The sequence below is a fragment of the Onychostoma macrolepis genome, chromosome 14 (genome assembly GCF_012432095.1).
Source record: "Onychostoma macrolepis isolate SWU-2019 chromosome 14, ASM1243209v1, whole genome shotgun sequence".
In the NCBI taxonomy this organism is placed as follows: Eukaryota; Metazoa; Chordata; class Actinopteri; order Cypriniformes; family Cyprinidae; genus Onychostoma; species Onychostoma macrolepis.
The window spans coordinates 22,813,923-22,838,188 of NC_081168.1; the positions used below are offsets into that span (position 1 = coordinate 22,813,923).

The window sequence follows — 24,266 nt, forward strand, 5'->3', positions numbered from 1 at the left end:
GGCAGGTGAATCTGACACAAGCAGATCAAATTATATCACATATCATCATGAAAGCAGCACTGAAAAAGATGACATATTTTATGAAAATCTACTCTTTTAAACAACTCCAGACATCAACTAATAAAAACGCTATCAAAGTTATAACTGCTGAAAGAATGCAGCTCCACAGAATGAGGATGTGTGTGTGTGTGTGTGTGTGTGTGTATGCTTACTCTATAGGGTTTGTGTAGCATGTAAAGTGATATATAATCAGTCCTGAGGGTCCAGTGGTCTCTTTGTGGGAGTCTGCGCCCCCATTTCCTCTCCCCCTCCACAGAAGTCTCCTCTGACAAACGCCGCAGGCTCCTCTACAGCAGACATGTGTTTTCAGGACATGACAGACTGGTGTTTCTGTTTCAGAGAACTCACCGCTCAGCATTCTTCTGATGCTTCACAGTCCAGTGCTGTCAACTGCTGCCTTCCCATTACCGATCTGTAAAAACATCCAGGGGGTTGAATTTAGCTGAATTTACCTGAGATGGAAGAGAGATAGAGAGATAATCAATTTCAACTGTATCAACTGTATCTGTACAAACTAGATATGATCAAATTGCTGACAACTGCTGGACAGCCTGTATGAGTTTCATATTTCACGTGAGCAAGCTCAGCAAAAAAAACACACACACAAAAAAAACACTATTATACAATACTACTATAAATATTATTTATTAATATATTTAATAAATATTAATATATTAAGTACATTAAATCGATAATAATAATAAATATTTTGCTAAATGATTATATTACATACATTATTATTCATACTTATCTATTTAATAACAATCATATTATTTTTAAAGTACACTACTATACTACTATAAATGTTAATTAATATATTAAATAAATATTAATATGTTACGTGAAGTAATAATAATAATAAATGTTTGTAAATCTGATTATATTAAATACAATCAACAAAATAATAATTATTATTCATACTTATCTATTTAATAACAATTACTTACTATTTTAAAGTACACTACTATACTACTATAAATATTATTAATATATTAAATAAATATTAATATGTTACATGAAGTAATAATAATAATAAATGTTTTGTTAAATGATTATATTACATACAATAAATATAATAATAATTATTATTAATTTACTCATCTATTTAATAACAATTACATATTAATTTAAAGTACACTACAATACCACTACAAATATTTTTGATATATTAAATAAATATTAATATGGTAAATACATGAAATATATGATGATAATAATAATAATTTAATAGCAATTCTATACTATTTTAAAGCTTTTATACATCAAGGTACGTTTTGTTGTAAAATTTACATTGAATTGATATTAAAACTAATTTACTGTAATATTTTTTTTTACCGTAATATATGTCCAACGTGTTTTTAATAATAATAATGATAATAATTAATAATAATTCTTATATTTTTGTTGTTGTTGTTGTTGTTATTTATTCATATATTTAATAAATATAATAATAATTATTATTATTATTATATTTTGTCATGGTAATGAGAAGGGGTAAAAAATACACATAAAATATGGATTGATTTTTAGGTCAAATGGCCAGGTTTTATGAGGTAAGCACAGCATGAGCTCATTGAGGTACTTTCAAAGGTCTGTCAGATTCTGCCCCGCTGTGACGTCACCCGCAGGGCATTACATAATGCAGTGAAAGCTCAGAGCTGAGAGCAGATGGAGTTTGGTCATTATCAGGTACTGTACTCACTTCTGACGCCTCACTCAGCGCAGACCACTTCGCGCATCTCACACTGACTTTGTGCTTTCCCTTTCACACAGCATTTCCTCGTGGAGGCTGCCGCTTCTTTATCGACTTTGGACTTTATTTGCATGGGACGCTGAGGCTGGCATCAGTCGAGCTGTGATTTTAGTTTCCAGTCCGTTTGTCTGTTTGGAGTCGAAACATGAGCGCGAGTGGAAACGCGATGGCGATGTTCGGGATGCATTTAGCGGAGGATCAGATTAAAGTTCTGGAGGAGAATTTCACGAAGGTCAGCAAACATCCCGACGACGCCACGCTGATGCTGATCGCAGCGGAGTGTGGGCTCAGCGAAGAGGAGACAGCGGTGAGTTTATCAAGAGATCCTCATCTACAGCGCTATCTGGCGACGCGACGCGACGCTTGGAAAACGCGTCACGTTGATTGGCCGATTGGGAGCGTTGCGGTTTTGCCACTTCTTTCTGATTGGTCGAATGGGAGCGCTCGCGTTTTGTTTTGTCGCTTTTATTTTTTAAAATTCTTTTAATTCTTATTCATTTTTCAATATTTTAATGTAGGCAGAATTGTCTTAATACAAACATATTTATAATTAAAAGTACATTTTTAATAATAATAATAATAATAATAATATAAAATGCACCTTTCAAAAATGACTAGGAATTGCAATATAATGTTCCCTGAACTTTGGCTGACGACGTTCTGACAAGATTATCTCAAAGTTACTTCTATTGAAGTTATTTTTCAAAACGTTTGCACAAAAACATTATGAAGCATTTTTGACACAAGTCTCTTTTTTTTCAACTTTAGGCTATACTTGCAAGCCTACTAGTTTAGAGAATATCCAAAATAACGTTCATATAATGTTTGCAAAATGATAAAATTGAACCTTCCTTAATGTTTTCTCTGACCTGACGTTAAAATAACCAATTAAAAAAAAAAAATGTAATTTGTATTTTTATAACATTTATAAAACTGGATGTTTTGAACGTTCTAAAAACAATAATAATTAATAGTTAATAATAATTAATGTAATAATATATTAGCATACATGTTTTTGTAAGATGGGATTGTACCATGGCATTTACATCTCGATGTAATTACAAATGTTAAAAACATAATAATACTATGGTGTGTGTCTAAAAATATAGTAATACCAGTGTACACCAGTGGTTCAATCAACATGGTTGGCTGTGCCATATGGTTTATGAGCCTTTATTGAATAACGACCTGCCTGACTTTAGGGAAAGTTAATGACAGCAATAAATGTTAAAGTAAATAATAATGCTTCCAGAGAGGAGTTTTTCATTGCTCAAAGTGACTTAACTTATACAGACTGAGTCCCTCTGGAGGTTAAAACTCTTAATTGCACAATGAAAGTGCATGGATCAATTCTTCTGGGGTGTCAGCTTACAACTTTGAACACAGTGAACACATGAGATCTTTAACCACAAAGCCACATTACCCATGATGCAAGCTTCTCTCATGCATTGTCTTCATTCCTGTTTTGCTGTCACCAGCTCAAAATAACACACTGACAGCGTTAAAAACCAAAGGCTTGTGAATGGAGAGCTGACACTGACCATAAACAGAGCATTGGAGCACAATAGGTGACCCAGTGTGCCTCCGGATGCGCCTTCCCTCTTACGGATATGGTCAACATGTTCAAACGCATTGTGTCTGATTTCTAAACACACTCATTTTGATGAAAAACCCACACAGGAGTCATTATGTAATGGGGCAGTTAGTAATGCTGTAATGTGGCTACTTACACTATCTAATAGATACTTCAGAGCTTGTGAGCAACACTTCAGTGCTGACAGCGTGAAGTTAGCCAGGATTTTACTGGAAACACATTCCTTCTCGAGGCTGGTCTGTTTCTGTCACTATGATTGTGAAAAACCAAGTGCATTTATACAAAATGTGAACGCCTTTGAGATAAATCATCCTACACAATAGAACAGGCTTAGCAATTCACCATTTTAGGGGTGTGTGAATGTATACAGTGTGCTTAAATGTATTCACTCAAGTAATATTTAATATACCATATAACGTTAAAGATTTATAGGGGGTTTTGGAAAGAAATGAATACTTTTATTTGGAAAGGATGCATTAAATTGCTAAAAAAGCTATTCTTTTCAACTTTCTATTCAAGTAAAAACAACCTATGGTTTCCAAAACAAGGATAAGCAACTCAAAGAAATAGCTTATGGCTTGACTTGCTCTGCTTCAAACCACCTTCTGGTCACACAGCAAAAAAAGTGACGTTTATTCTCAGGTACTTTGCATTGTTTTCCCATTCAAATGTATAAAGATTCTTAAATCAAGACACATTTACTTGAGAAGCAAAATGACTTGATGTCTTGTTTTCTGTGAAATTGATCAAAATGAAGTGAGTTTAATTCAAAGTGAAAACAAGTTTTCATACACCTTTGTCAGGTATATATTTAATTTGAAAAATTCTTTCAGAAAACAGAGACTTCTTATACTCTTTTTGCATCTTAAATAAATGCATCTTGATTTAAGGATGCTTAGATATATGCCATGACTCTGATTTCTGCTCTGACTTAAGACTTTTTAAGGCCTTAATTTGTGGAAGCGTGAATTAAGACTTTTCAAAACCCATAATAACCCCATATGATCGTTTTTCAAGACAATAAATGTGCAAAATTGCCATGAAAATGTCACCATGAAAGCAAAGCGCAGTGCCTCATCTATGGCTTTATTTCATAGGCAAATTATGACCCAGACAAAATTGGTTTGAATAACAAACTCTGTCCTGGTTCTTGCGGAAATTATATCACCACTTTGCATTATTTTAATGCTAAGAAAACTTAAACGCAAAGGGTGCGGTATGAGGAACAGGTGTGCACCTCTCTTTCTCTCTCTGTAAACCGGTTGTGCCTGCTCGCTGTGTTGGCTAGTAAACACAGACTCTGTGTGTATGTGCTGTAGGGTCAGTGATGGGTGGATACTCTGATGTAAAGAATTTGGTTCAGAATCAAACGCTATGCTGCACTAAAACCTGTGAGGTGAAGATGAGCAGCGCTGCCTGATTTCTGCTGTTCAGACAAACACAGAAATGCAGTGCACACAGTTTTTGCTGTTCTTCTTCTGAACAATAGTGGCGTGTTTGTGTTTTTTAGGCAAACAAACAAAATATTACCAAAAATAGCATGACTGCGCCTCTTAACTGCCTAAAATGTCTTAGGTTTGGCTTTGTTTTCCTGTTGATGGTCTCTCTGCAGTCCTTTAGCAAGTCTGAAAACTATAGGACATTTTATGCAATTTGGAAATCAGAAAAAAGCGGATGTATATAGTCACCCTACCAAAGAAGGGGATTTTATACAGAGCTTTTTATATACTCTCATGGTTTGTTATGTGAAACACTGACAGTTTTGCAAGTGTGTTGCAATGCTAGTGTTAAAGATCATTGTACTGTAACTCAGAGCTGTTGTGCAACTGTCTGTTTCTATGAAAATCAGCTAATTTAGGATATTCTAGGATTAGTGTGTGTGTGTGTAAAAGTGAAATATTTACTCAGTTTCATAAGTCAAATGTTTCACAACTTGTGCTGAAATGGATAACATTAGCTACATTTGCATGTATTCAAATAATCCATTTACAATCAGATTGATGGCCTAAGCGGAAAAACCTTCATGAAAACACCTGTTAATCTGACTGAGTTTGATCTGAAATAAATTTAGACCTGTGGACCTGAAGCAATGTAAACACTTGAATCTGACTACTTTAAAATTGCCTTGTGCTCATATAAACAACTTTCAGAATCTGAAATCGGATTTATTCCAACTGACAAAAAAATGGTAAACATACCTATTGAAAACATATTGCAGTCACCACTCCAGTTTTCAGAAAATATAAAAATTCAGCTACAATCAACCTAATCTCTCTCTTTCTCTCTGTCCTGTAGAAATGGTTCAGGATGCGAAACGCTCTGTGGAGGAAAGCAGAAGGTCTGCCTGCTGAACTGGGATCAGTGAAGGACTGATGGAAGATCTTCATGTTGTTTTTCTCTCTCTGCTCCAGTGATTGTTCAGTAGACCATCTCACTGTCTCTCTTTTCTTATTTGAGGATGTTCTCTAAAGTTTAAAGACCGCTATGGGTCTTATTTTATTTTTTAAAATTTTATCCAAGTTGTAATCTTTTGCAAAGTGTATGCCATATAGCCTATTTTTATTGCCTTAATAACTATTAAATGTAAGTAAATAAACTAAATGTAAGCATCTGTATATAAAAAGTGACATCTGTATTATTTTCAGGGTTTGATTTCATGTGTTGAATATTTAGTATAGAGCTTGTTTGCTTTCTCATTATGAGAATCATCATGCAGTTGAGAAACATAGAAAAGCGGTAAATGTCTTTATTTATGAACCTAAAAATATAACAAATAAATATCTCTTTATCATCTCAATTGTTTGTGCTAAACACTAATATGAGATTAAATGGAGAACAAATTAGCATGTCTTCTCAGTTTTTCTCCCACAAAAATAGACCACAGTAATCTCAAATAATGTTTCAAACTGTGCTCAGATAATATTATCTGCATTCAGAAGTCAAAGATTAGTATGAAAATGCCACATTTCATTTACTGTGTGGCAATTTGTTTCTCTCTTTATTTCTTAAAAGGAATTATTGGAGAATTATGCCTGATATCTCAAGTTAAGTTTCATATATGAAAGAGCAACATCTGAACAATAGCCTACATTTTTTCTGGGAGCTTGTTCTGAATGTATCTGAAAACCTGGACAGCAAAAGAGGTTTAAAAATGAAATCCTGATGACAAGGATGGTGGAAGAGTCGACTAAACAACAGAGTCCATGTGAAAAACAGTGAATGGAGTGAGAAGCCTCAGGCAGACTCAAACGCTGATGGCAGCGTTTCATAAAATATTCAAATCCTTAAGCACATCCAAGTAAGCAAAGGATGAACAGATGAGGCAACTTTTACATGGTTGGCAGAGTGCAGCTGACTGCAGTGGTATATGTGTGTGTGTGTGTGTGTGTGTGTGTGTGTTTGAGCAGTGGGGCGTGAAAAAAACATCCCACACCCTCAACGGAAAAACAAACATGTTCATTTGACTGCAGTGCAGATGCTAAGCTGAACACAAACACTGCAGCAACTTTCCTGGCATATCCTGGAATATATTAAAATAATACAGCTAGAACCCTATAAAAAATATGAAACTTTAGGCATTGTAAGAAATTTTGGTAAATAAAAATAAATAAATAAATAAAAATCCATATGAGTGAAAGAAAGAGAGCAATGTATTGAGCTACTAGCTCGCATTGTCATTGGTTGATTGCACTAGTCTCCGCCCCCTCCTGCACCAATCAGAACACTCAGCATTCAGCTGAGGAGGGTTTGATTGATTTCAGCTGCGCCGGTTTAGAGAGGCTTTAAAAGTTCTTGCGGTAGACTAGCGTGCCTCTGAAGTGGCCAAATCACAGCGCTGGCTGGTTCTCTTGACTCGCTTCATCTACTTTATTTAATTTTTTTGTATTATATAGTTTTCCTTCCACATCGTCCCTTAGGTCATCCAAGATGTACAGTAGATGAATTTGTTTCTTCATGGGAGCAGATTTGTAAAAGGCTGGATCCTCTGCAGTGAATGGGTGCCGTCAGAATGAGAGTCCAGACAGCTGATAAAAACATCACAATAATCCACAGGTTTGTTGTTTTTGGTCTCTGTTTGAGGCTCTTTGGGCTCCCTGGTTGGTAATACATATCTGCAACACCGTAAAAAAAAAAAGGGTTGCAAGCAACAAGGTAGAACCACAATATTTAGTTTTATTATTTTAAACCTATGTCAGAATACCTCCCCCATTTGATCACTGATGTTATTTATACGTGAATCTTTCACCTCTAAATCCGCCTGATGGGGTTCTGACTCGGTTCTGTTTGATGAGTTAATACAGTGAGAGGAACTAGATCTGTTTACTGAATCTGAATGGCTGATGGAGAGCCGTGGCATTGTGTGTTACCACGACAACTCGACAGACTAAAGTGGAATCTGTCACCCATGGGTCAGAGAGAGAGTTAGAGGAGGATCATGGGAACAGGAAAGACTTTGAGAAAATAGAAAGGAAAACTGGACTGATCTGGGGTCCAACTGGCTCCTCTAGTGCCATGAGCAACTGTACGGGGTTCAAACACATGCTAAAATGTGACCGTTTTTGAGTTACTGCTAACTCATTTTCAATTAAAGAATCACAAGGCATAATCCATGGTGATTATGCTTAAGATTTACTTTTTTTTTTTTTTTTTTTTAAAGTGGTTTATTTTTTAACCGTAAATACAATGGAACTATTGAAATACTTGCCAATACACACAGATATATATATATATGCATGCATACACATACAGGTGCATCTCAATAAATTAGAATGTCGTGAAAAAGTTCATTTTTTCTTGTAACATTTCAAAAAGTGAAACTTTCATATATTTTAGATTCATTGCATGTAAAGTAAAACATTTCAAAAGTTTTTTTTTTTTTTATTTTGATGATTAGAGCTTTCAGCTCATGAAAGTCAAAAATCAGTATCTCAAAATATTAGAATACTTGCATTTGAGTTTAAATTAATGACCATCCCTACAGTATAAATTCTGGGTATCTCTTGTTCTTTGAAACCACAATAATGGAGAAGACTGCTGACTTGGCAATGATCCAGAAGACGAACATTGAACACCTCCACAAAGAGGGTAAGTCACAGAAGGTCATTACTGAAAGGTGTGGCTGTTTACAGAGTGCTGTATCAAAGCATATTAAATGCAAAGTTGACTGGAAGGAAGAATTTGGGTAGGAAAAGGTGCACAAGCAACAGGGATGACTGCAAGCTTGAGAATACTGTTAAGCAAAGCTGATTCAAACACTTGTGAAAGCTTCACAAGGCGTGAACTGAAGCTGGAGTCAGTGCATCAAGAGTCACCACGCTCAGACGTCTTCAGGAAAAGGGCTACCAAGCCACTTCTGAACCAGAGACAACGTCAGAAGCATCTTAACTGGGCTGTGGAGAAAAAGAACTGACTGTTGCTCAGTGGTCCAAAGTCCTCTTTTCAGATGAAAGTAAATTTTGCATTTCATTTGGAAATCAAGGTCCCAGAGTCTGAAGGAAGAGTGGAGAGGCACAGAATCCATGTTGCTTGAAGTCCAGTGTGAAGTTTCCACAGTCAGTGATGATTTGGGCTGCCATGTCATCTGCTGGTGTTGGTCCACTGTGTTTTCTGATGTCCACAGTCAATGCAGGCATCTACCAGGAGATTTTAGAGCACTTCATGCTTCCTTCTGTTGACAAGCTTTATGGAGATGCTGACTTCATTTTCCAGCAGGACTTGGCACCTGCCCACACTGCCAAAGATACCAAAAGCTGGTTCAATGACCATAGTGACCATTGATTGATTTCAGCTGCGCCTAAATCACAATTAAAAGAACCAAAGACTTAAACTACTTCAGTCTGTGTGCATTGAATTTATTTAATACATGAGTTTCCCAATTTGAGTTGAATTACTGAAATAAGTGAACTTTTCCACGACATTCTAATTTATTGAGATGCACCTGTATATGCATGCATACATGCATACATACACTTTTTTTTTTTTATTAATTCACATGATTCTAGTATAGAAGTGTAATCTAGGTGAATGTGTAGAAAGAAAGTCCAGGCAAGAAAACTTACACCGATGTTCAAACCAGATGCTGATAATGCTGATACTCTTACATTTTCTCACAGAAAGCGGCGGCTAGACAGAAATCCAAAAAAAGAGACAATCTGGAAACACTATAGGCGTAAAACACAGAGTCCTGTTTGAGGAGCCAGGAGGGTTTGGCAGAAGGCTAAGAATAATGTAGTACTTAAATTTCAGTCAAAAGTAGTCCAGAGTCAAAATCTGAGACTGATTAGAAAACCAGAGCGAAAGCAACAACCAATCAACAAGTTCCTGATAGGAAAAGGAAGGTGGTGAGAAAGTGACAAAATACAATAACTGCAGATGATGAATAGGCTGGAAACCACAGCTTTGTGGTCTGTCTTGTTTTCTCAGGGCTGCCATGTTGGTTCTCTGGGTGGGATGTAATCTTTAGAGAGGGCTTTAGGAGTGGATAAAGCTTGGATTCGGGCACTCGCCGTGGCGATTCTTGCTCCTCTAGACACCTGTAAGAGAAACCAAAAACGGCTGAATCAATCCACAATTGGAAGTCCAGACAAATATCATGTCGTACTACAAACAAAAACAACAGAAAAAGTGACCAACAGTTTTATATTTTATTTTTCTCTAAAGGCCCTGTTCACACCTTCACATTCCAGAAAGCACGGTTAACTTACCGTCAGCTAAACCCTGAGCTTTCGGTTGATTATAATCCCAAACCTTGCTTACTCGAGGTATGTGGTTCCAAAAACGATATGGAGAGCAGCAGCTTTTATTTCTTCATTGATACCCGCAAAGCTACGCTGAACGCTGTGGGTTTGTGTTAGAACTTTATGCTTTTTCAAACCAAATTTTTGTTTCAATGTTTAACAGATAAGTAGGCAGAGAGGAGGCGGTTTTTGATCGCTGTTTTGGTAACTGTTTGAATGCATTCAACCATGTGACCATCTACACTATGAAAGCAATCCGGTTGAATGAATTTTTTACCATCTCTGGAAGTGGTAAAAAAGTGGACAAGCTCAATGTTTCAGACCCGTAGTTAGCATTGCCCACTTGTGATTAGATTGACAAACGCATCTTAAGGGATAGTTCACCCAAAAATGAAAATTCTGTCATTAATTACTCACCCTCTTGTCGTTCCAAACCCGTAAGACCTTCGTTCATCTTTGGAACACACATTAAGATATTTTTTATTAAGTTTGAGGGCTTTCTGATGCCGCATAGACAGCAACGCAACTGACACGTTCAGTGCTCCGAAACCTAGTAAGGAGGACATCGATAAAATAGTCCATGTGACATCAGTGGTTCAACCGTTTTTTTAAGCTACAAGAATACTTTTTGTGTGCAAAGAAAACGACAATAACGACTTTATTCAACAATTTCTTCTTTGTTTCGGTTTCGGAGTACCATGATGCATGAGTGTGTTGCTGCTGATGCAGGAGCCGGCGTTCTGATGTAGGACATCCATATCACTTTGTTCATCATCTGTATATTCTGATTCAAATAAGTAAGGCTGGGCAAAAAATTGCAAGTCATCCTCTCTGTTGAAATCTTCAGACATGTTTACGAAGACATGTACAGCGTGTGTCTTCCTCTGCTTGTAAACAAGGTGCAGCGCGTCCAGGTTTTAAGTCAGAACACCGGCTCCTGCGTCAGTAGCATCACACTCATGCATCGTGGTACTCTCGTGAACATGCATCGAAGACTGACATGGCAGAGAAGAAATTGTTGAATAAACTCATTATTTTTGTTTTCTTTGAGCACAAAGTATTCTCGTAGCTTCATAAAATTATGGTTGAGCCACTGTCACATGGACTATTTTAATGATGTCCTTAGTACCTTTCTGGGTCTTGAACGTGGTAGTTGCTTTGCTGTCTATATGGGAGGGTCAGAAAGCTCTCAGATTCCATCAAAAATATCTTAATTTGTGTTCCGAAGATGGAACGAAGGTCTTGCGGGTTTGGAATGACATGAGGGTGAGTAATTAATGACCGAATTTTCATTTTTGGGTGAACTAACCATTTAATACCAGGTGTAAACAGGGCCTGACATACTTGATTCTGGTTGGTCAATCTGTATAGTGTTTTTTTTTGTGAACAATATTGGTTTCATTTACAATTTATACATACACAGTACAACTTCTACAGGGGTTTTCACACTCAGTTGAAGTAGTTAACCCTGGGTCATTCTAAAGCCCAAGACACACTGCACGATTTTAGCAATTCTATAAGATCACTGCATGTCACACTGTGCGACATGCATCTAATAAACTTGGCTCTCGTGTGTTTGTAGACTGTACAATGATGACACCTATTGACTCGTAGGCTATCTTTGGTTGCAAGACCGTGACAATGGCCGTCTTTGAACCTCTCTCACTGTATGACACAGGACCACCGATTAGGAGCCACGATCACAGAAATCGCCACGATTGTTTCACGATGCCAATCTTTCGTCTGGGACAGGCAAAAATCGTGCAGTGTGTTCGGGCTTAAAACCTGGATAAAATGAATAAAGGGTTATCTTGGGGTTAACCCCATTCTTATCTGCATATTTGTGCTGTCAATGTCACTGATTGGACAAATGCAGCACACAACCTATTTACATAAAGGCTCTAGTATTGTGCATTTTCATATTATAAATTGCAGACTGCTGTTAAGTTTGTCCTGAATTTTGACTTTTTCCACTCCACAAGACGCATTTTTTGTCACCATCTGACATTTTTCTCCTCAGAAACTGAAACGACTGTTTATACAATGCATGGTTTTCCATGACTGTCAAAAGCACGTTAATATGAGGTACATGCATGTTTCTCACTTTCACCGTACAGTTTGGTACCGCAATGCTGGGTTAACACAGGAATTGCGGTGCTGATCCTGCACTTATAATCCAGGTTAAAAGCGGTGCTAAACCTGTCTCTAAATTATAAATGTGAAAACAAATGTGAAATGTTCCTTTACCCCATGTTAAAACTGGGGATAGGAATGGCAATAACCTGAGGTTAAGCACAGTGTCTCTTACAGTTCGGATTGGACTCTCTGGTCGTCCAGGGTCGTAGAAGTGTCTGTTCTTTCTTAGTTTGGGCAGTGAGAGCTGCTCAAGTCTGGACGTCATCTTGGCTGTTTGAGCTGCATATGAGATGAATGTCTGCACATTCTGCACACAAACACCCAAAGCCAATGTGAATGGGGTTTGAATATGTAAAACTTGGCCTCACAATGAATTAAGCACCAGTTCTTGGGTTAAAAACGATGTTGCTCCTGTAAGTTCAGACCTGTCTGTTGCTGGTGAAGATGGGGTGGTTGGTTTTGGGGTTGGCCAGCCGAAGGATTCGAGGTGAGATGACCACGTTCCTTACACTGGGACTCACGTGCCAGATGGGACAGTCATGCTCGCATAACAATGAGTGAGGAGAACTACAGAAAGAAATGAATACTTTTGTTCAGCAAGAATGCATTAAAATTTATTTAAAATTAAAGGCATTTAGAATGCTGTTCTTTTGGACTTTCTATTCATCATATAATCCTGTAGAAAATGTATCACTATTTCCACAAAAATATGAAGCAGCACAACTGTTTTCAACATTGATGATGATGATGATAATAATAATAATAATAATAATAAAAAAATGTTTCTTGAGCAGCAAATCAGCATATTAGAATAACTTCTGAAGGACCATGTGACACTGAAGACTGGAGTAATGATGCTGAAAATTCAGATTTTAATAGAATATATTAAAATAGAAAACCGTATTTGAAACAGTAATAATATTTCACAATATTACTGTATTTTTTTTTATCAAATAAATGGAGTCTTGGTGATCTTAATAGACTTATTTCAAAAACATTTTAAATGGTTTCCGAGCAAATCTGAACACAGATTTGAGATTTTCCTAAACATGTTAAACATACTAAATACATTAAATATGTTTCTGTTGCCTCATACAACACAAACATATTTAAAAGACCTTATACATGCCTTTAGCAACTAGCTGAAAAACTTTAAAAAGTTTGTTTTATATTTCTTTCAATTAACGTTTATTTCAAGTAATGGAAATGTTTTTTTTTTTTTTTTTTTAGGTTTTGCTGATAACTCGCGCACTTTTTTTTCCCCATATATGGCAACTTATCTATAACAAGACCTGCAAACATCATCTGCTGTGTTTGCTTTGATAAGAATCAAAGCTTTCTTCTAGCTCACAGCGCACGTTTTCAAGATGTTATGTAACAAAAATCCAAAGGTTGAACATATCCAGAAATGAACATAATGGCCTGCATGCAGACGATTTATTTACCACAAAATATAAATGACATGAAGTCTTCATAAACAAAATTATACTACAAAACTGACTCAATATGTTTGTCTGTAAAACAGCTTGGAGATGAAATTGGGCCCAGATCTGAGATTGTGATTTAAGATTTAAAAAAGACCTCTGTGGTCAAACACAAGACTTGCCAGAGGTTACACACCAGACAGTGGTCTATTGTCTCACAGCATTTTCTCTCTCTCTCTCTCTCACACACACAGACACACACAGACACAGCTACTGAAAACACAGATGTTGAATTTTGGCTTCCTCCTCAGCAGGAGCTAATTTTAGTTCTGGAAAGATCTCATGAATGTGTCCAGGTTCTCTTTTGACCTCTTACTTCACTTCCTGGGCGCTTCTTCCTCGGGTTTTGGGAGTCGCTAGACGCACAACGTTCTCGTACTGCACTGCATGAGAAGAAGGGCGGGAGATCTTCATCCTTCTCTCCTCCTCTTCCTCTTTCCTGCAGGAAGATTGTAGAGGGAACGTCTGACATCCGAGAGAAAATCCGCCTTTTCAAACAAGACAATAGGACGAGTGTTACAGGATGCTCGCTAGGAACAAGTGAAACCAGGATTGGGAGAGTGTTTATGCTAATCACACCCATATTTCTCAGCTTGGTCTTTTATAAGAGTGATTGTTATGCTCTCTGGTGAAGAACGTGGCTGGAAACGTTCTTGCGAGCTGGACTCAGAGAACCAAATTCATTTTATCCATTATCTCATAAACTCCCTCTGGCTTCAGACACAACCTGCTCATTCAGAGGACTCGGGCGTCTTTAACCGGACTGCTGGGTGGAAAAGGGGCAGTTGGGCAGAGAAAGTGAGAGTTTTAATGCACTTTTTCCTCGTAATATGAATGAGGAATTTGTCGGTAAGAAAGAAATCAGTGTTTCTTGATAAACGCAGCAGGGAACTGCTAGGAAATGAGTAACCTAATTACTTTTGATAGCATATTTGATCAAATTATGAGATATGGTGTAAAGTATGACCTGTACACTTGCATGACACAAAGCATCCAAACATGAATGGCAGGAATTGTGGATTGCTTTCTCATTTCCACTAAAAGGTATAGGGCACATGCTTGATTCTGAATGCTGACCTCAACTCATTCATTATTAACCTAAAAGTTCCTTCCGTATAAGCTGAAACAGCTAAACCTGAGCTCACACAACTGTCTTCATTTTAAAGTATCATTAAAAAAAACTGGGGTTGGTAAGATTATGTAATGTTTTTGAAACAAGTCTCTTATGTTTACCAAGGTTGCATTTATTTGATAAAAATACAGTGAATAGTGCTGTGAAACGATTAATTGCATCCAAAATAAGCTTTTGTTTACATATGTGTGCGGTGTATATTTATGTATACACATGCATGCATATATTCAAGAAAAATTATTTATTTATATACACACTGTATGTGTATTTATATATAGCACACACACACTATGTAAACAAAAACTTTTATTGGTGATTTAATGGCTGTATGGTGTTTAACACACCTCGATTTTGCGCTCTTTTCCATTTTGTTCGCGTTTTTAAAAACACAAACAGGTTCTGTGTGAACAGTCTGTTCTTTTAGCTCACAGCAGTTTCAAGCCCTTATTTAGCTGGTATTTAAACAGTACCTGTTCCAGCCAGTAGGTGGGACTGTCAGTCGACACTTGATAGTTCACCTAAAAATAAAAATTCTTAAATTTACTCACCTGTGTTATTCCAAACCTGTATGAGTTTCTTCTTTCTGCTGAAGTCGAAGATATTTTGAAGAATACTGGTCACCAAACAGACGGTCCCCAATGACTTCCGTAGTATGGAACAAAATACTATAGAAGTCAATGGAACCCTCTTTTCTTTTTTTTTTTTTTGAAAATATATTCTTTTGTTCATCAACTTCAGGATGAGTAAATGATGTGACCATGTAAATGTATACTACTATAGGAAAATTAAATAAAATGTAATAAATGCAGGACATTGAGTTGAACAGTACTGTACATATACATGAGAACTAAATAAAAAGAAAATTTTAAGACATTTGTTGATGTGCTGTTTCTCGCTACCTGAGCTGGATCTGGAGGCAGAAGTCTTTCTTAGGCTGGGCCAGAGCCTTTATTCTGGGGCTCGGAACGGCTTGCATTGCGGAGCGGGACAGCGGCCGTATCGATTCCTGGTTTCCCCAGGTCAGTATCCTGAGTCCCGCAACACAAGCACAACAGAGGAGTCAGCTGGATCAAGGGATGAAACGACGCTTTTATTTTATTTACTTGGATATTTGGGTAATGCTGAAAAACCTAAGCCTATATTTGTACTTTTGGTTGACAATATAATTTCAGATTATAATCAAATTAAAGTACATAAAAAAAGTTGTACCAAGGTGTTGTAGCCCAAACCGTCTTGGACTTCTTTGGTTGAGCTAGAAATGAAATCCTACAAGCAAACATGTTATCAGTTTCTTAAAAATACAAATGATAAAGAAATGAAAGAGAAAAACTCATTTTTTATTATTATACATACCTATCCAAATGGGATGACTTAAATTCAGGCTCTTTCAGAAATAGAAAACAAACAAAAAATCATATTAACCTATTTTTCAATAAAAATAACACGAGACCATATTTAGGCTTTGTTTTAAAAGCAGACTTTACCCGAGTCCATTCTGTCCAGGTACAGACCCCAAGGAATCCTGGGAAACTAAAAGCTTACTGAATGTCACAATAGAGACCGCCTGTTGCCAAGGAAGCTGTTACTGTGACAACCAAAGTCACATGGTCCTGCTCTGTCATCAAAGAAGAGCTGAAATCAGCCTGAACAGACCATGACATCATAAACAAAACAGGAAATAAGATTCCAGCAATTCTAAAGATTCTAAAAAAGATGTCATTGATGCTAAAAAGTAACATTGCGGGATTTTTGTTACAAAAATGACAAACACATTCAGTCATTTCAATTAATATTTAATGGTTATCAAAAGTCCCTCACCAATTTGATCAAATCTTCACTTGATTTCTGGCATTAAAAAGACATTTAAAGACAGAAACGTCAAGTTACAAAATTAATGCACAGACATTTGGATTCCAGACTATTCTTACTGACAAGTCAGCAAGTTGCAGCATAAACCAATTAAAGTATCTTATCATCTAGAACAGTGGTTCCCAAACTGGGGGGCGCGGAGTTATGATAAGGGGGGCGCGGCAAGGCTAGTGTATATACAGTCAGCCGATATTTATAGGGACGCACCGAAATTTCAAAAGAGAAAAACGGTCCAATGAGCCGAAAATATCTGCCGAGCCGCCCGGCAGTATTCAGCGCGCACTCTCTCTCTCTCTCTCTCTAATCACTGCCGCCGTGACACTCCGCTGAATATTCCGCTCTATGAATGTGCGCAAAGCAAAGTCCTCTCAAATAACGCGCCAACAGAAAATTTCAATGTATACTTGTTCCTTTTTGCAATAGCGCTATTGTGATGTAACATGCTGTAGTACAGATGTACTGCACAACGGTGGTAAAATGACGCCACCCTCTCGTGACGCGATGCTCTGCTCACGTGCTCCGATAATAATAGTTTTGTAGGACTATAAAAAAAGTTATATCCGATTCGGTTTCATAGAACTGAATAAAAATAATATATTGATTGATATTTAATATTAATAGGCTATATTTTCTGTCCAATTTTGTGTTACTTTCAATAAACGTGGTTATTTTATTGGCTTGTGATTTTTAAATTCAGTATCATTAAAATTGAGTTAAATTAAAAAGTCTTACAAAAATGACTTAATATTATTTAATAAAATAATAAATAATTATTACAAAGCAGTTTTGGTTTCGGCCATTGATGTCACCTCTGATTCAACAACAAGGCTTCAGTTTAAGTCCAAGGCATTGGCTGCATTTTGGATTGGAGTGGAAAAGGACTACCCATTGCTGGGCAGGAGAGCCCTGGCAATACTCCTTCCTTTTGCCACATCCTACCTATGTGAGATAGGGTTTTCTGCAGTTGCCTCAATCAAGACAAAATACAGATCAAAGCTGGACATTGAAAATGAGCTAAGAGTGGCAGTCTCACAGCTGCATTCCCGATTTGAGAGGATCTGCAGCACAAGGCAAGCCCATCCCAGTCACTGAAAAGACTGTGGGACTAGTAAGAATAAGTCTAAATCCTGCAGTTCAAAAATGTTCATTTTTGACAACAAAGAGAAAATCTGTTGAAAACAATGAATACTGTTACATAGTTAAAAATAATAATAATAAATAAATAAATAAATGTTGAAGCTGCATGCTTTACTTGTAATGCTTCTACTATTGACTAGTTCCTTATTTATTTATTTATTTATTTTTTTCAGTAAGTTGTCACACACTGAATTTGTGTTAATTACCATTAATGAATTACAATGTTTCAAACAAATCCTCCTGGAGGTGTGTTTATGTGTATGTGTGGGGGTGGGGGGGGCCTTCATTTTTTTTATTCTGCAAAAGGGGGGCCCGGCAGAAAAAGTTTGGGAACCACTGATCTAGAAAAAACAACACACACACTTCCGTATCAGTTTACTCATATTCAAACATCCCATAATCCACAATTACAACAGCAGCAGCAATAAACTGAAAAACATGATTATCTTTGGCATCTTTTTCAAAATGCTCCGTTCTTATTCTCAGTTTAAGCAATCATGAAGTTTTTAGTGTCGCTCTTCTACTAGAAAAACAGGATGTGTTGTTGTCATTTGGTTTGAAGACTCTTTGGTGACCATAAAGCCCTAAATAATTGTGACCAAAGGAAACTATTTTAAGACACACAGTTGGTGGTCAAACATCTGACATCATCTCTATGATGAGGTCACGAGCATCTTGCACACCGGTGTTGGCCTCAGACTTTCCCTTCTTCACCCGAGTACCAATCACTCTGAGCCGGTGCCCGTCGCCAACATTACCCAAATCCAGCGCCTCGTAAAGATCCGTGATCCCACGGGCCCCAAGGACGTCCTGCGTGAAAGAGAGAGAGAGAGAGAAAGAGGACCATGTGTCCAATAACAGAAAAATATGCACTAATGAATTAGTCCAAAAAGACCAGGAACAGGGGTGTGCGATATGCATTGCCTACGATACAATATTGTAATGAGTATGTCATTCACTTAGCAAAAACAGGCCTTAATAATGCACACTTTTGCATTATGTAGCCTATTAGAATGATTCCAAAATTCAATTTATGGTGGCAAAAATGTTGTATTCCACTGGAGGATCCCAGTAAATATAACCAGGAACTATTCCTGGGCCAATTTGATTTCATGTTGACTTTAAGGCCCGTCTGCCACACCAGATATGTTTGCAAGAACATTTGGTGTCTCAACAGGAAAAGCTGCACTGCCTCAGCACCTTAACCTCACATCTGAGTGTCCAGATGGTCCTGACACGCACTCTATCAGACGGATCGTGCTGAGAAAGGATTACAGAGCGCTCTCACCTGCTTGTTGGCGAGCAGCACTAGAGGCAGGCAGGGGTCGGCTGACAGGAGCTGGTGCAGGAGACGTTTAGCCAGAGGGAATCGCACGGGGTCAGACGAGTCCACCACGAACACCAGCACACGTGCTTTACCCAGATACATCCGCCAGTAATCACGCAGCTTCTCCGTACCTCCAACTATATGACAGAGGAAGCACGAAAGACACGATTGTAGTATTACACTGTTGCGCTATTCACTTCAAGTCAGGCTTGTTTTTGTTAATGAAAAACCTTCAGTTCAATTACTTAAAACAAAAACAAGCTTTCATTGAAATAAAGTGAAATGAAAAAAGATAACACTTTAGTTTAGGGACCAGTTCTCACTATTAACTCGCTGCTTATTAACATGCCTATTATTAATATATATTATTAATATATTGGCTGTTTATTACTGCTTGAGGCAGAAGTTGTAATTAATGGTTTGTTAATGGCAAGATTTGGACCTTAAAATAGTGTGACCAAAAAAAAAATTATTTGAGCTAGTTTCTCAACATTTCTCATTTTCATTTAAGATGAAGTGCCATGGAAGCCGGTTTCCTTTTTTCCCCTCAGAATTGTGATATATAAACTCAGAATTCTGACAATTTTAATCTTATATCTCGCAATAGACTTTTTTTACTTTACATTTTTGAGTTTACATTTCACAATTGTTTCCCCCCTCGAGGTAATTGTGGCTTTTTACCTCATAACTCAGACTTTTTTTCTCACAGTTTCAAAGTTATATCTTATAATTTGGACTCTTCTGATCAGAATTGCGCATTTATATTTTCAGGGTTTCTGCAGGATTTTTAAGCTCAAATGTAAGACCTTTTAAGACCTGCACAAATAAAATTAATACCATATTAGCGGGGTAGGGCAATGTCTGTAGTACCATATTAAACTGTAAAATTACTGTAAAAAGCAAGTTTTCACAAAAACAAAAAGTGTTATAAAATTATAAACTTTACATTTCAGCCTTTAAACCATTTTTAAGAACATTGATGAGTCAAAATTATTAATTATTATATTGATTTAAACAATTATTATCAATAAATTATTAAATAACATGAATTAGGGGTGTGCGGTATTGACAAAAAATTATATCTTGATATTTTCTGGGATTTTATCAATAACGATAATTAGACAATATTTTGCCGAGCGTGTTATTGTGCTGGTATCTTAAAGATTACCATGAACAGCTGACTCCTGAATTTTTTTGATATTCTTCATATTCTGTGTGGTCAGTTCACAGCAGTGATAGAAATTAATCTTTTCCAACAAGTTTTATGGGCATTTTTACCTTTAAGCCGTTTTTATTCTAAAAGTGTGCATAATTTTTTGAGTCAAATTCTTGCATTTGGGCTGTTACAAAGCAAATGAAATCAGTATCAACTAAATTTATCTTTGCAATTAATCTGAAATGGCATTTAGATGTATTTACACGCTGTTTAATGCAGCTCAGAGGGACACTGAATGCTAACCTGCAGTTACAAATGCATAAATAATGTTTCGATACTTGAAACATAAAACGTTGAAAACTGATGTTTGAAATTATTTTTAAAAAATGAAGATACTTTAAATGTGAAATTAAAACCGCCAGCAGGTGGCAGCAAGTCACTGTTAACAAGTTACTGATTGCGACTGAACCAAATCATTTAAACAGTTGATTCATTCAGGAACGAAACACCATCATGTTGCTCAGAGACTCAAAACAGTGCTGTGGCTTTGTTTGGAATGATTTTTGTTTGGAGAAATAGAGCAAAAGCAGGAAATATGGTGTCTAAAACGTAAGTCTCTTAATATTAACTTCTTGTTTATTGAACTGTTGCATAAAATCAATATCACATTTGTAATCATGCTGACTTTTGGAGAAAAAAAAAAATGGCACTCTTCGTGTGATATTAACTATATGAAATGATATAAATATTGGCTATACATTTTCAGCCCTAATATCTTAAATTATGTGATCATTCTAAATGCATTTTAATAGACTGAATCGTGCAGTGAAATAAGGCACTCGTACGCGCACTAGTTTAACCAATGTTAACTGATTCATTCTCTGACAGCAGGTGTCTCGTTTGGCAGAAATATAACGGAAAGCAGCGCAGCACCGGACTTTGAATTTACAGCACTGATGTTTATTTAATGAAATCATAGCCTTCTGAAGTTTAATCGCAATTCTGGTCTTTCCGTCCCCAAATTTAAGACCTCTTGAAATCATAATTAAGACTTTCTTATACAATTTAAGACCCCGCGGAAACCCTGATTTTGCAATTTCACTTTTATTCAGAATTCTCACTTTCCTGTAACTCAGAGTTTACATCTCACAATTCTGACTTTTTTTCCTCAGAATTTTGAGTTTACATCTCGCAATTCTTTTTGTTTTTTTTCTTCACAGAATAAAAAATTCTGACTTTTTTTTTATTGCAATTGCAAGTTTATATCTTACAATTCTGAAAAAAATAGTCTGAATTGTGATAAAAAGATAAAATCTTTTTTTTAATTTATTTATTTTTTTGGAAACAAGCTTCCATTAAGTACTAATATAACTAAATCTAAATTAAACTAAAATCTAAACCTTAATAAAGACTACACAGACATTTTTTTTTTAAATAACACAATAAACATGACAAATACAGCAAAATTACAACAACTTTAAAATTAAACAAGATATAAAAATAAAATCTCTTTTTAAATGTTTACAAAAACTATAATAGCATATCAATGATACTAAAACAACAATGATAATTTTTTGGTGGTACTAACATTTTTTCCAAAGCGACTTGCATGCATTTATTTAATCAGTGCATGTATTCCCTTTGGATTCAAACCTACTGTATGACTTTGGTGTTGCAAGCACCATGCTGCTGTTTGATCTACAGTAATCACAGTATGTGTGTGTAAATGAGCTGTATTTACTCTCTAAGAACTCAATCTGAAGCTCTTCCTTGTTGATGGAGACTGCGTTGAAGCCCTGAGTGGGGGACACGTCTTGTTCCAGGCTGCCCGTGGCAAAACAGTGCAGTAAGCTAGTCTTTCCTGCCCCATCCAGACCCAAAACCAGCACCTGAGTACCTGCTGTCCTGGGCTGCACAACACAGAGAACAAACATGGCATTACTTTACAGAAATCACAGCTTGATGGGAGAGTAAAGCTGCCTCACGTGTCACACTGACACGCAGGAAGAGACGGATTAAACTACAGGAGGTCGATTCCTCACAATAAACCAAAAGTAGTTCATTTGATCAATGCACCATGCTCGAAAATGCAAACGCTGCATGCTAATTTATTTTGAATGAATTTTTTTAAATAAACTCCCAGGTGACACTTTAAAATTATTTGAAAAAAATAAATAAATAAAAATCTTCATTTTGTAATATATTAACTTTCACTTAACATTATTTATAGCTTGAAAGATATATCATTATTGTACATTTATTAAACAAACATGAATCAGTATTGCATGATATTTCTATTACTTTGCATTTATTTTAAGCATGTGTTAAGCATTATAAATTATGTTAATAAATGTAAAAACTATATTAATCAAATTTAATATTATAATAATATCAGGTGTGTCTATTTCCATGTATCCTATTCAAGCATTATGTTTACTATTGATTTTATTTATTTATTTATTAAAGAAAACATGAATTAAAGTTCCTTTTTAAAAACTTTTTGCATCCAGCATTATAAATTATAATGTTAAAAACATTAACATTTCATTTTGACTTGAATCAAGTTTGCATAATATTATATGGGACTATTTGCATGTACTTAAAGTATCTTTTTAAGCATTTCATATTCTGATCATGTTTATTAACGAATATCAAAAATTTAGAATTGCTGAATATTACCATTCATGAGGATATAGACATGCATGATCTATTAAACACCTGTTAAGCATTAAATATTATAATAATATTTATTAATAACATTTCAAACCACGTCACTGTAAAATGAAATTATTTTAATTTCGGCAGAACTTTTTGCTTTGAGGCCTCGAGTGCAACTAAAACACTGGGATTAAAAAAAAAAAATGTCCAAGAGGGTAAAACTGGATCAAAACCCACAAACCTCTGATATTATGGGCGTTTTTAGCGCAGTTTCGGTCTTGGTGGCTTTATGCACGTGCTCTCTCCTGCTCCCGTCCTCATTGACTGTTTTCTTGGGTTTTTGTGTTTTACTCATCAGATAGCACACAGCGCACGCGACTCCTCCCGTCAGCGCGAGCGCGGTGCCCACCAACCCGATCTCGCGCGCACCGGGCATGTTCACCCTCCAAATCAAATCAAAACGTAAACAAATGCGATACTTTTTTTTTTACATGCACCCGGACATGATGCGCCACACACGGGCCTCGGTGCGGAGCCACAAGTGGATTAGAAACTCTAGAGGTCGGTATTTCCGGTGAGTGGAAATAACGCGAGCGAAAAACAGAATTACTCTTGCAGAATTATAAAGCGCTAAATGTATTTTCTCGTCTTCTCACCAAAACGGAAAAGGTGTCACCCGAGCTTTTGCGTTTCCTGGAGATCAACAACAAAAGCGGCGGTCTCGTGAGATGTGAGTTAATCACAACACATCGCGAGAGATTTTGATCTTCAGTTAAACCAGCGGGAGTCGAAGCTCAAATAATCTCCTGAGATAAACTAACCTGCTGCCGAGCGCCAGTCTTTTTCATTTAAAGGCGCACACTCGCCGGTGACATGTTTGATTAAAGCAATGCGCGACAGCTCCAGCAGAGGGCGCGCAAACACACAGCGCCGCCTGCCGGAGAAACATATCTACAAATAAAATTACTCCGTAGAGACAGATCACACGGTGCAAAAAGTAATTTAAACATTGATGTATGTCAACCTATTAAAAGAATACCTAACTTTGAAGTAAACTCCTCTAGAATAAAATTGTAAAGTTTGGGTTATGTGAATGCTACTAAAGTAAATACTTTTGGCTCAGTGAATAAAAAAATAACTCAAAGATGAATTGAAATCTACAGACACAAATAGATATTAGAGCAATAAAATAAACATTATTTTGAGTATTTGGGATGTTTTCT

At 36.4% G+C, this 24,266-nt stretch overlaps 3 protein-coding genes across 10 annotated transcripts; 1 reads left to right on the top strand and 2 right to left on the bottom strand.

Annotated features, from left to right (window-relative positions):
- Positions 1-1,790: 1,790 nt before the first annotated feature.
- Positions 1,791-6,250, top strand: hopx (HOP homeobox). Its single transcript, XM_058797584.1, has 2 exons — positions 1,791-2,120; positions 5,703-6,250. Exons 1-2 carry the CDS (start codon positions 1,959-1,961, stop codon positions 5,778-5,780), a joined length of 240 nt encoding a protein of 79 aa, XP_058653567.1. The 5' UTR covers positions 1,791-1,958; the 3' UTR covers positions 5,781-6,250.
- A 145-nt stretch (positions 6,251-6,395) lies between these two features.
- Positions 6,396-16,678, bottom strand: LOC131553164 (testicular haploid expressed gene protein-like). Of its 8 annotated transcripts, XR_009274123.1 has the most exons (9): positions 16,381-16,666; positions 16,250-16,280; positions 16,106-16,162; positions 15,796-15,924; positions 14,081-14,203; positions 12,706-12,847; positions 12,427-12,587; positions 9,467-9,940; positions 6,396-9,138 (listed from the first exon to the last, which is right to left on the bottom strand). XR_009274123.1 is itself a non-coding variant. In XM_058797577.1 (8 exons), the coding sequence occupies exons 1-8, from the start codon at positions 16,388-16,390 to the stop codon at positions 9,718-9,720; spliced, it is 867 nt and encodes a 288-aa protein (XP_058653560.1). In that variant the 5' UTR covers positions 16,391-16,678; the 3' UTR covers positions 6,396-9,717. The 8 variants fall into 8 exon arrangements, 7 of the variants coding, with proteins under 7 accessions (XP_058653560.1, XP_058653558.1, XP_058653562.1 ...); XM_058797577.1 differs by having other exon boundaries at positions 6,396-9,940; positions 12,427-12,578; positions 16,381-16,678; XM_058797575.1 differs by having other exon boundaries at positions 6,396-9,940.
- Positions 16,679-18,262: 1,584 nt separating this feature from the next.
- Positions 18,263-24,099, bottom strand: arl9 (ADP-ribosylation factor-like 9). Its single transcript, XM_058797583.1, has 4 exons — positions 23,285-24,099; positions 22,127-22,295; positions 19,191-19,366; positions 18,263-18,712 (listed from the first exon to the last, which is right to left on the bottom strand). Exons 1-4 carry the CDS (start codon positions 23,477-23,479, stop codon positions 18,536-18,538), a joined length of 717 nt encoding a protein of 238 aa, XP_058653566.1. The 5' UTR covers positions 23,480-24,099; the 3' UTR covers positions 18,263-18,535.
- Positions 24,100-24,266: the final 167 nt, after the last annotated feature.